At 54.1% G+C, this 11,505-nt stretch overlaps 3 protein-coding genes across 6 annotated transcripts in view; 1 reads left to right on the forward strand and 2 right to left on the reverse strand.

The window, feature by feature from the left end:
* Positions 1-1,780: 1,780 nt before the first annotated feature.
* Positions 1,781-3,339, reverse strand: WDR83OS (WD repeat domain 83 opposite strand). Its single transcript, XM_032265849.1, has 4 exons — positions 3,060-3,339; positions 2,833-2,938; positions 2,228-2,325; positions 1,781-2,135 (listed from the first exon to the last, which is right to left on the reverse strand). The coding sequence occupies exons 1-4, from the start codon at positions 3,107-3,109 to the stop codon at positions 2,069-2,071; spliced, it is 321 nt and encodes a 106-aa protein (XP_032121740.1). The 5' UTR covers positions 3,110-3,339; the 3' UTR covers positions 1,781-2,068.
* Positions 3,334-8,800, forward strand: WDR83 (WD repeat domain 83). The gene is made up of 9 exons (XM_032265847.1): positions 3,334-3,589; positions 3,673-3,793; positions 3,876-3,981; positions 4,264-4,312; positions 4,396-4,522; positions 6,104-6,171; positions 6,258-6,366; positions 6,449-6,563; positions 8,494-8,800. Exons 1-9 carry the CDS (start codon positions 3,358-3,360, stop codon positions 8,641-8,643), a joined length of 1,077 nt encoding a protein of 358 aa, XP_032121738.1. The 5' UTR covers positions 3,334-3,357; the 3' UTR covers positions 8,644-8,800.
* DHPS (deoxyhypusine synthase) overlaps positions 8,690-11,505 on the reverse strand; it is a 5,356-nt gene continuing 2,540 nt past the window's right edge. For all 4 annotated transcript variants that reach the window (XM_032265844.1, XM_032265842.1, XM_032265846.1 and 1 more), the window contains 4 exons: positions 10,217-10,322; positions 10,034-10,137; positions 8,982-9,107; positions 8,690-8,901 (listed from right to left, as the gene is read on the reverse strand). In XM_032265844.1, the coding sequence (XP_032121735.1) occupies positions 8,806-8,901; positions 8,982-9,107; positions 10,034-10,137; positions 10,217-10,322 (432 nt within the window). In that variant the 3' untranslated portion in view covers positions 8,690-8,805. The remainder of the gene's footprint in view (positions 8,902-8,981; positions 9,108-10,033; positions 10,138-10,216; positions 10,323-11,505) is intronic.

The following is an 11,505-nucleotide window of genomic DNA, read 5'->3' on the forward strand; positions in this document are numbered from 1 at the left end:
AATCAGCTGGGCATGGTGGCATGTGCCTGTAATCCCAGCTGATTTTTTGTATTTTTAGTAGAGACGGGGTTTCACCATGTTGACCAGGATGGTCTCGATCTCTTGACCTCGTGATCCACCCGCCTCGGCCTCCCAAAGTGCTGGGATTACAGGCTTGAGCCACCGCGCCCGGCCTTTTTTGTTTGTTTTTCTGTTTTTTTGATACCGAATCTCACTCTGTCACCCACGCTGGAGTGGGATGGTGTGATCTCAGCTTACTGCAACCTCTGCCTCCTGGGTTCAAGTGATTCTCCTGCCTCAGCCTCCCAAGTACCTGGAATTGCAGGCATGCGCCATCATGTCTGACTCATTTTTGTATTTTTAGTAGAGATGGGATTTCACCATGTTGGCCAGGCTGGTCTCCAACTCCTGACCTCAAGTGATCCACCCACCTAGGCCTCCCAAAATGGTGGGATTACAGACGTGAGCCACTCTGCCCGGCCCCAGGGTTCTTTTAGATGTTTTTTTCTTTCCCGGGCTGCCTAATCTCTAGCAAGTATGTGCCTTTTGATGGGTGGGTTAATTTCTTGGTTGCTTCCATCCCACAATTTTAAGTATATGCATTAAATGTAGCCCATATGCATGAGCTTTAATGACCTAATTGCCATATGCAGTCATTTTTAGGATATATTTTCTCTCTAGTGTGCATGCCCATCTTTTAGGAGCTGCCCCTTGCTGGTTCGGTCTGAATTTAGCCAGCCATGGGGTCTCCTTACTTCTTTGTCACTTTTATTTCAGGTCAACTTCTGCTTATCTTGCTTCTTGCTTACCTGCCTCTTTATCCTGCTTCTGCTCCTACTCATTTCTCCTTTTATCCAACCTCCAATTTCCTCTTCTATTCTCCTGCTTCAGTTCCAGCTACTTAGGAGGTTGACCACCAGAAAGCCAAGGCTGCAGTAACATCATGTCCACTCCAGTCTGGGTGACAGAGTGAGACTGTGTCTGAAAACAAAACAAAACCAAAACACCAGTGCTTTGGGAGGCGGGTGGATCACCTGAGGTCAGGAGTTCAAGACCAGCCTGACCAACACCATGAAACCCTGCCTCTAGTAAAAATACAAAAATTAGCTGGGCATAGTGGCACAGGCCTATAATCCCAGCTACTTGGGAGGCTGAGGCACAAGAATCGTTGAACAAGGGAGGCAGAGTTTGCAGTCAGCCGAGATACAGATCACGCCATTGCACTCCAGCCTGGGCAACAAGATTGAAACTGTCTCAAAAAACAAAAATTAGCTGGGCATGATAGCACGTGCCTATGATCCCAGTTACATGGGAGGCTGAGGTGGGAGGACTGAGCCCAGGAGTTTGAGGCTGCAGTGAGCAGAGATCGGGCCACTGCACTCAGCCTGCATGACAGATCAAGGCCCTATGGTTTTGTTTTTTTTTTCCGAGATGGAGTCTGGCTCTGTCACCAGGCTGGAGTTCAGTGGCAAAGTGCCTTCCAAAGTGCTGGGATTACAGATGTGAGCTACCACGCCTGGCTTTTTTTTTTTTTAAAGGAAAAAAAAAAAAAAAAAGGAAACCAAAGCCCAGATTATCTAGGTCAGCAGGGCCATCTGGTGAGTTGCCAGAGGGCAGAAGTCCCTGTCTTGTCCCTAGCACCTGACTTAAGACAAATGTTTATGAAGTACGCAAATGAACAGCCAGAAGCCTCCAGACTGGGGCCCTACACCAGGCCTGTGGAGCTAGAGCTCTTCCCCTCAATTAGGAGGAACACCCTAATGAACAGAAGAGGCTGACGGCCAGAGTGAAAAACTTTATTATTAACATTTTTCAACGAGAAAGCAAATGGATACCCCTAGAAACATGGATAGCATATCCCCTAGCAGTGGGCAGGGGAAGGGAGGCAGGAGGGGTAGGCCTAGGGTGTTCTCTAGGAAAGGGCCAGATTCCCTCCATCCAGCTGGGGGCACTGAGACTGCCTCATTCAAGGAAGTCCAGGACGGCAGCTGAGGGCAGCAGGTTGAACAGCCAAAGGCTGGGCCTAGTGGATAGACAGGGTCCAAAATGTGACCCTTCTAGGCTGGTATCACCACGGGGGCGTCATGGGCTGAGGATTCTGCAGATAGGACATCACCACAGCAGAGATGGAGAGCCTGAGACAGGAGAGAGGTGTCAGTCCAGGATGGGCAGACGGGTCCCCCCACCCCTTACTCATAAGTTCCTCATCCTCTAAGCCAAGTCTCACATGAAGCTACTCATCATTTGCTTCGTGTCCTCTGAGCTCCGAGAGTTGGCAAAGCTGATGAAGGAGCAATAGACGGCGACCCAAGCACACCACTTCAGCTGGGGAAAAATAGGTGGGTGGGCAGGTTAGGTCAGTGAAAGGCACACCAATGAATCCCCCGAAGTCACCTTTCCAGACACCAGTTCGTGCCCACTGATTCCATCTGATGCAGCTGGGATCTTACCCCTCGAGAGTTCTTAGTCCCACCAGCACATGGCATACTCCAGATACATGGTTTCCAGTCCTACTGCCCGGCCTGTGTCTCTCAGGGCCAAGAGAGACTCAGACATACCACATGCTTGAGACCCTGCCCTTTTTCCACGAGTCCCCTCCAAGTTGCTTCAAAGCCTGGCCCCACCCGCAGACCAATCTGCCACATCCCCACCCTGACCCAAATCCTTGACTTCCCCAAAGACTGGGGCTTTTTTGGCCCAGCGTTACCCCAGCCCCACTCCCGGCCGATCTCAGGTCCCGTCCCATTAGCGCCGGCCAGACGCCCCTCTTCATTCCAAACCTGGCCTCGTTTTCAGGTCCAACTACACCCGTGGAAGCTCAACCCCGCCCACCTTAAGCATGAGGCCGCACATGCTGAAGATCATGCCCAGCAAGTTCATGTAGTCCGGCGTCGGATCGTCCAAGGCTGGGTTACACTCGCTCGGCGGGGGCTTGTACCTGCGACAGGCTCGAGGGTCAGGGGCGCTCAGGTACCGCCCTCGGGATGGACAGGCGCTTCCCAGGGCCCCGATCCACACCCACAACCCGAACCCGGTGGCCATGACGCTGGTGTCCTCACCTCAGTACTTTGTTTGGCCTCCGTGGGTCCGACATATTGTTAGTGGACATAGCTAGTCGAAAGCCCGGTCACGCCTCTTCCGCTGCGGGAATGGCAGCTTCCGGTATGCAAGTGAAGGGCAGACTTTAGAGTAACACCCAAAGCCCTCGCATTTCCGTTCCTCAGGACGGAGGCTTGGACTCCCCCTACCCAGAGAATGGAGACAGGAGAGCCCAGAAATCTTCCTTGCAAGGGGAAATTGGGAAAATAACCTGAAAGCGGACTTGAATAGCTCTAACCCGAGCACTCAAATGCCAAAATGAAACCGGAAGAAACAGGAAGTAGGTCAGGGAGGACAATAATAGGGTTACACCCAAGCGTGGGTTTCCAAGGCGCGGAATCTTCCGTACACACCGATTTAAAGCGGCGAGGAAGGGACCCTGGGACCATGGCTTTCCCTGAACCAAAGCCGCGGCCACCGGAGCTGCCGCAGAAACGGTTGAAGACGCTGGACTGCGGGCAAGGGGCGGTGCGAGCCGTACGATTTAACGGTGAGGGCCTTTGTCTTCATTCCGGGTCCTCCTGCCGCCTCCTGAGGCCGGCGGCCCAGTAACCCCCGCCTGGTGTTCCCCAGTGGATGGCAATTACTGCCTGACGTGCGGCAGCGACAAGACCCTGAAACTATGGAATCCACTTCGGGGGACGCTGCTGCGGACGTACAGCGGCCACGGCTACGAGGTGTTGGATGCGGCCGGGTGAGCCGGGGGCCAGGCCGGGATGGGAGCGCTGAGGCTGGGATCCGAGTTCGATGCTGATACTCCTCCTCCTGTCCTCCAGCTCCTTTGACAACAGCAGCCTCTGCTCCGGCGGCGGAGACAAGGCGGTGGTCCTGTGGGATGTGGCATCGGGGCAGGTCGTGCGCAAATTCCGGGGCCACGCAGGGGTGAGTGAAAGCCTAGAGACCTTCATTGGAGCGGAGGGGACCCGTTTAGCGCATAGGTGGTGACAAGGACACTCTCCATTACACCATAAGGATCCCTTCCCCAGATGGCGATTCCCCGCTCCGCGTGCCACGCTAGGCAGTCACCAACCCCTGTCCTCGCAGTTCCCCCAAAACCTTTCACCTCCCCTTCTCCTCGCCTTTGCTTTAACTGACACTGGGAACCCTACCTTTATCCCAATCCTCCAAAGTCCAGCCTCCTCTGAGTGACAATAACTTTCTCAGAAGGTGAACACGGTGCAGTTTAATGAAGAGGCCACAGTTATCCTGTCCGGTGAGTCTGGGGCCTCGGCAGGGGGGCCCAGGGTGCTGCCCTCCCAGTCCAAAACTGACCTCACCATCATGCTGGCCTCACAGGCTCTATTGATTCCAGTATCCGCTGTTGGGACTGCCGCTCACGGAGGCCTGAGCCAGTGCAGACGCTGGATGAGGCCAGAGATGGCGTGTCCTGCGTGAAGGTGTCAGACCACGAGGTCCTGGCAGGGTGAGTGGAGCCAGGACCTGGTCTTACCCCAGGTGCCACTGGGAATCATAGCTGCCCCCATGCTCAGATTAAAACCTACTGTCACCTGGGCGCAGTAGCACAAAGCTGTAGTCCCAGCTACTCGAGAGGCTCAGGTGGAAGGGATCGCTTGAGCTCAGGAGTTTCAGGCACCACTGCACTCTACCTTGGGTAACAGACAGACTCTGTCAAAAAAAAAAAAAAAATCAGGCTGGATGTGGTGGCTCAAGCCTGTAATCCCAGCACTTTGGGAGGCTGACGTGGGCGGATCACCTGAGGTCAGGAGTTTGAGACCAGCCTGGCTAACATGGTGAAACCCCATCTCTACTAAAAATACAAAAATTAGCCAGGCATGGTGGCGGGAGCCTAGTCCCAGCTACTCTGGAGGCTGAGGCAGAAGAATCGCCTGAACCCAGGAGTTGGAGGTTGCAATGAGCCAAGATTGCACCACTGTACTCCAACCTAGGCGACAGAGCAAGACTCTCTCAAAAAAATATATATATATAAAATAATTTTTTAAAAAATAATCATAAGGAAGAAAAAAATACCTTTTTCTATTCATTAAGTGGAGATCATAAAGATCTTCACATTGAGAAGGTGGAGGAGGGCCGGGGGCGGTGGCTCACACCTGTAGTCCCAGCTGCTCAGGAGGCTGAGGCAGGAGAATCACTTGAACCTGGGAGACAGAGGTTGCAGGGGTGAGCAGAGATCATGCCACTGCACTCCAGCCTGGCGACAGAGCAAGACTCTGTCTCAAAAAATAAAATAAATAAATAAAAATGCCGGGCGCGGTGGTGTGTGCCTATAGTCCCAGCTACTTGGGAGGCTAAGGCTGGAGGATCTCTTAAGTCCGGGGGTTCTGGGCTGTAGTGCGCTATGCTGATCGGGTGTCCGCAGTAAGTTCGGCATCAATATGGGAGCGGGGAACCCCCAGGTTGCCTAAGGAGGGGTGAACCGGCCCAGGTCGGAAACGGAGCAGGTCAAAACTCCCGTGCTGATCAGTAGTGGGATAGCGCCTGTGAATAGCCACTGCACTCCAGCCTGGGCAACATAGTGAGACCCTGTCTCTTTTTAAAAAAAATAAAATAAAAATAAAAAATAAGTTAGAGGAGGAGTTGGTCTTGCTTTCTCAGGGCTGAAAGAGGCAGAAGAAATCCACATATAAGTGGACTCTGGATTCAGATCTGCATTGTTCACGAGTCTACTGTACTTTGAAAAGTACTCCCTCTGGTGGCTGTGAAGGTGCATAGAGACCAGAGTAGTCCAGATGCTGGCGTTGGGTGGTGGGGAAAGTGGTGGGACGTCCTTAGTACTGAGGAGGAAGAGCTGGAGAATGCAGGAAAAGGGGGAATCAGAAGGACTCCATGGATTTGGAAAGGGGGTGTGGGTCGTGGAAATGATGGAGTTAGCCTGATTAGCCTTGGGCCTGAGTCTCAAGGCCAGAGCTTCAGAATTCCACCCCTGTACCCTGGATGAGCAGGCCCAGCGGGCTGGGAACGCACAGTGCTGCCTGGAGCCATGGCGCCTAGTCAAGGCTCCCACTGGACCTACCCTCTCCTGCAGCTCTGTGGATGGCCGCGTGAGACGCTATGACCTGAGGAAGGGGCAGCTCTTCTCAGACTACGTGGGCAGTGAGTGGCCGGGGATGTGGGATAGGCAGGGAAGATGGGGGACCAGCTAGGGGCACCCCAGCCTCACTACCCGCCCCTCTCCCAAGGCCCCATCACCTGCACCTGCTTCAGCCGGGACGGGCAGTGCACCCTAGTGTCCAGCCTGGACTCCACATTGCGGCTCCTGGACAAAGACACAGGGGAACTGCTAGGCGAGTGAGTCCTTGTGGTCATGGGGTCCCCTTCCCTCCTCTCCTACCCCTGGAAAGGACCAAGACCCCCATCCTGCCTGCCCTAGGTACAAGGGCCATAAGAACCAGGAGTACAAGCTGGACTGCTGCCTGAGTGAGCGAGACACACATGTGGTCAGCTGCTCTGAGGACGGGAAGGTGTTCTTCTGGGACCTGGTGGAGGTGAGGTGCCCCCAGCCCCACCTCATACCTAGGTGCCTGCCCCATCTCAGCCCTGTCTTTACCCCAGTCACTCCAGGACCTGAAAGCTAGGATCTTTTTTCTTTTTTTGAGATGGAGTCTCACTCTGTTGCCCAGGCTGGAATAGGGCAATCTAAGCTCCCTGCAGCCTCTGCCCCCACCAGAGTTCAGGTGATTATTGTGTCTCAGCCTCCCGAGTAGCTGGGATTATAGGTGCCCACCACCCACACCCAGCTAATTTTTTTTTTATTATTTTTAGTAGGGACAGGGTTTCACCATGTTGGCCAGGCTGGTGTCAAACTCCTGACCTCAAGTGATCCACCACCTCAGCCTCCCAAAGTGCTGGGATTACAGGCCCGAGCCACTGCACCAAGCCTGAGCTAGGATCTTGAAGAAGTGAGATGATGAGGCACAAAGGGCATTCCAGACAAAGGGAACAGCATATGCTAAGGTGTAGAGGTATGGCCTGCACATGCATCAGCCAGGAAACAAAGGCTTCAGGGTGGCAGCAGCTGCAGCAAGATCCAGGTCAGGCTGGGCCACAGATGCCAGGCCAAGCTACTGGCACTGACCCCTGGGCAAAGGAGAGCCAACACCCATGTCTAACCCTGGGTGAGACAGGGCTGTAGTCATTCAAGAAATTGGAGCTACATCTGAGCATCCTTGTGCATGGTTTCAAGCCCTGAGCCCCGTCCTTGACATGTTCCAGCCTGGTGCGGAGTCAGGCCAGAAACAGACCATCCTGGTGTGGCAGGATCAGGGCTTGGGGGACCACAGTGAAGGAGACATCAGCCATGGGCTTGGCCAGAGGAACTAAGGCCCATTAAGAGGATGGAGGGAACTGGGGGACCCTGGAGACTTAGGGGACAAAATCTTGCTTTAGGAAGTAAGATAGCTAGAATGTTCCACCTATTTCTTGTGGGCACAGTAGACCAGAAGTTGCCTTGGAGGGCAGGCACGGGAAGCATTTTCAAGGTGGAAAGAGGAACTGTAGCTTGCTTGAGGAACTATTTACATCATGCTGTAACCAAAGGGTATCAGGGAAAATGGGGATTATTGGGGCTGCCAAGTGGGCAGGATGGAGCCCAGCTGGTGGCAGGGAACAGGGAAACTGCGAATAAGGCATGCTCCAAGCAGGGTGGTGGCAGAAAATCAGCAGTGTCTGGGCACGGTCTAGAAGCAGAGCCAAGAGGACTGACTGACAGAGGAATGTCAGGTGCAAGGAAAAGACTCCCAAGGCCAAGCACAGTGGCTCACACCTGTAATCCTAGCACTTTAGGAGGCCAAGGTGGGAGGATCACTTGAGGCCAGCAGGAGTTCAAGACCAGCCTGGGCAACATGGCAAGACCTCATCTGTAATTTTTTTTTTTGAGACAAAGTCTCACTCTGTCACCCAGGCTGGAGTACAGTGGCCCAATCTCAGCTTACTGCAACCTCCAACTCCCGGATTCAAGCGATTCTCCTGCCTTAGCCTCCTGAGTAGCTGGGACTATAGGTGCCCATCACCATGCCTGGCTAATTTTTGTATTTTTAGTAGAGACTGGGCTTCACCATATTGACCAAGCTGGTCTTGAACTCCTGACCTTGCAATCTGCCCACCTTGGCCTCCCAAAGTGCTGGGATTACAGGCGTGAGCCACCGCACCCAACCTATTTTTAAAAATTAAACAATTAAAAAATCAATAAAAGAGACTCCCAAGACATGTGGCCTGGGAGGACAGAGCTACTGAGGGGCTCAGTCTAGGGTAGATTTATTTTGCAGTGTCCAGGAGGCAATTAGAGGCAGGTGGCTGAAGGTCAGGAGAGAGATGACAGAGAGCTCCAGGAAGGACTGAGATGGGGGTGCTCAGGGACCTCAGGAACCAGGGCACAGCCTAGCCACAGATAACCATTCCCCATCCCTTGCTCCACAGGGTGCCCTGGCTCTGGCTCTGCCTGTGGGTCACGGCGTGGTGCAATCACTGGCCTACCACCCCACGGAGCCCTGCCTGCTGACCGCCATGGGAGGCAGCGTTCACTGCTGGCGGGAGGAGGCCTATGAGGCAGAGGATGGAGCAGGCTGAAGCCGGAGGACCTACCACCAGGACCAAGGACAGACAAAGATGCAGAAGGACCGCAGAGACCATTTTATTCTAGAGATGCAGCTGACCAAGGAGTAGGGGAGGGGCTGGGTCTGCAAATTAATAAATAGAGGGGGGATAAGGCCTCCCTGGAACCGCAGCTGCTCAGTCCTCGTTCTTCTCGGGCATGAAGGCATCCACCTTCTGGGCAAAGGTTTCAGCCACAAGCAGGGGGAAGACCAGGGAGGCATCGGCATAGACCTGTAGGGGGGTACTGGGTAAGCTGTGGGACCCATGGCCATAGTCCCGGAGACCCTGTACCCTGTCCAGCCCACCCATACCTTCACAGGCTGTGCGTCCATCCGGATCTTGCCCCAGGAGACAGCCTCGTCTGGTCGGGCGCCCGAGTCAGAGCCATCGAACTCCTGGGCCGTGTTGATGTAGACAGCATAGTTGGCCCCGTTCCGCTGTAGGGAGGGAATAGGGAGGGTGTGCCCAGTCAGCCAGTCACAGGAGACAGACACAGAAAGGGACACTATAGCCAAGCAGGCTGCGGTGTGCGTGCTAGATGAAGGAAGTCCTTGGCAGCCCCTCGCTCCCAGACAGGGCTCATGGCAATGCTTGGGGTCACTAGAGCTGCTGGGCAACAATGGCCATGTGTCCCAGAGGTGTCAACTCTATCTTCAGAAGCCCTGCAAACCTAGCCACCTCCCGCCTCCACGGGCCCGACCCTGGTCCCTGCATGGTCACCATGGCCCTGGACTGCAGTTCTCACTCGCCTGCCACCATCTGTTCCCCACGTGGCCACCAGAGAGAGCACGGGAACCCCCACCTCCCTCAGTGCAAAGGCCAAAGCCCTTGCCTCAGCCTACAAGGCCCAGCAGGCTCCCCAGACACCTCCCCGCATCACCTCCTGGCCCTCACCACTCCACTCTCCCCTCACCAGTCTCCCAGCTGTTCCTGGATTGCTTCAGGCACTCCAGAGCCTTTGCACCGGCTGTTCCCTCTGCTGAGAACTTTGCAATCCAGAACCCAATCCTAGCATAGCTGCAGAAACTCCTGGCATGGTAGATAACCATGTGGCTCCCGGGAGGAGCTTCCCCAAACCCCAGACCTCTGCTCCCAGCTCACACTTCCAGAAGCCTCCTTCCAACACCCCTTATTGGACAGCACCCTTTCTCTTCTTATCCCATCATCTAGTCTTCGTAGCAATGACTGCCACCTGACAAGGATGTCACTGGGACCTCTACTGTTTTCCTATCTCCCCAACTAGAACATCAGTCCTGGGGAGCAGGGATCCTGGCCTGTCTATTCATCCTGTCTCCCCAGCGCATAGCATAGGCCTAGCACACAGCACGTCTTCACAGTGGGCCGGAGTGCCACCCCCACTCACCATGAGGTTGGCGTTGGCAATGTGGTGCTTGACCACACCCCCACCCAGAATGATCATCCCAGTGCACTTGGCAAAGATGGCCTGCGTGTTGATGAGCCTCAGGTCTGGAGGAAGAGGGCCGAAGTCAGGCCTTGGGCTCAACTGGCCCTCCTTCCCCTCCCCTCTGTGGCCCCAGCATCTTACCCTCAACGATGTCCAGTACCAGGCCCGGGTTCTTGTAGGAATGGAAGAAGATCATGTCGCCCAGCGAGCCGTCTGTAAGTGCTGGACTAAACACAGGGATGTGGTTCTGCAGGGAAATGACAGGACAGTGGCTGCAGCTCAGAGCCTTGTCCCTATGCCAGCTGCGTCACTTCCCTCCTGTCTGATTGTGGGCGGGGTGCTTCATTTCTCTAGGACTGTTACCTCAATTGTAAGGTAAGTGTAACAGTAACATCTCTCACAGATGAGGCCTATTATGAGAAAACCCGCAGACAACACTTAGGATAGTGCCCGGCACATAAAGAACCATCCTATTCTTAGCTTGCTGGGCTGTTTCTTTTTTTTTCTGAGATAGAGTTTCACTTTTTTTTTTTTTAAATAGAGACAGGGTTTCTCCATGTTAGTCAGGCTGGTCTCGAACTCCCAACCTCAGGTGATCCACCTGTCTTAGCCTCCCAAAGTGCTGGGATTACAGGTGTGAGCCACTGCACCCAGCCGAGTTTCACTTGTTGCCCAGGCTGGAGTACAATGGCGAAATCTCAGCTCACTGTAACCTCCGCCTCCAGGGTTCAAGTGATTCTCATACCTCAGCCTTCCAAGTGGCTGAGATTATAGGCGCATGCCACCATACCCAGCTAATTTTGTATTTTTTTTTTTTTAGTAGAGATAGGGTTTCGCCATGTTGGCCAGGCTGGTCTCGAATTCCTGACCTCAGGTGATCTGCCCACCTCAGCCTCCCAAAGTGCTGGGATTACAGGCGTGAGCCCCTGCACCTGGCCCTCTCTTTTTTTAAAGAGCCATCCTGGGCAACATGATAAGTCCCCATCTCTACAAAAAAAAAATCAGCCAGGCATGGTGGCTGTAGTCCCAGCTACTTAGCAGGCTGGGACAGGAGAATCGCTTGAGCCCAGAAGCTCACTGCGGTGAGTCATTATTGTGCCAATGCACTCCAGCCTGGGCAACAGAGTGAGACTCTGTCTCTTAAAAAAAGAATAGGTAGGCTGGGCGTGGTGGCTCACGCCTATAATCCCAGCACATTAGGAGGCCAAGGCCAGCGGATCACCTGAGGTTAGGAGTTCAAGACCAGCCTGGCCAACATGGTGAAACCATCTGTACAAAAATACAAAAATCACCCAGGGATGATGGCGGGTGCCTGTAGTTCCAGCTACTCGGGAGGCTGAGGTGAGAGAATCACTTCAACCCGGGAGGCAGAGGTTGCAGTGAGCTGAGATCCCACCACTGCACTCCAGCCTGGGCAACAGAGCAAAACT

This window comes from Sapajus apella, unplaced genomic scaffold, assembly GCF_009761245.1.
Source record: "Sapajus apella isolate SASKATOON/1434 unplaced genomic scaffold, GSC_monkey_1.0 scaffold152, whole genome shotgun sequence".
NCBI classification, from domain to species: Eukaryota; Metazoa; Chordata; class Mammalia; order Primates; family Cebidae; genus Sapajus; species Sapajus apella.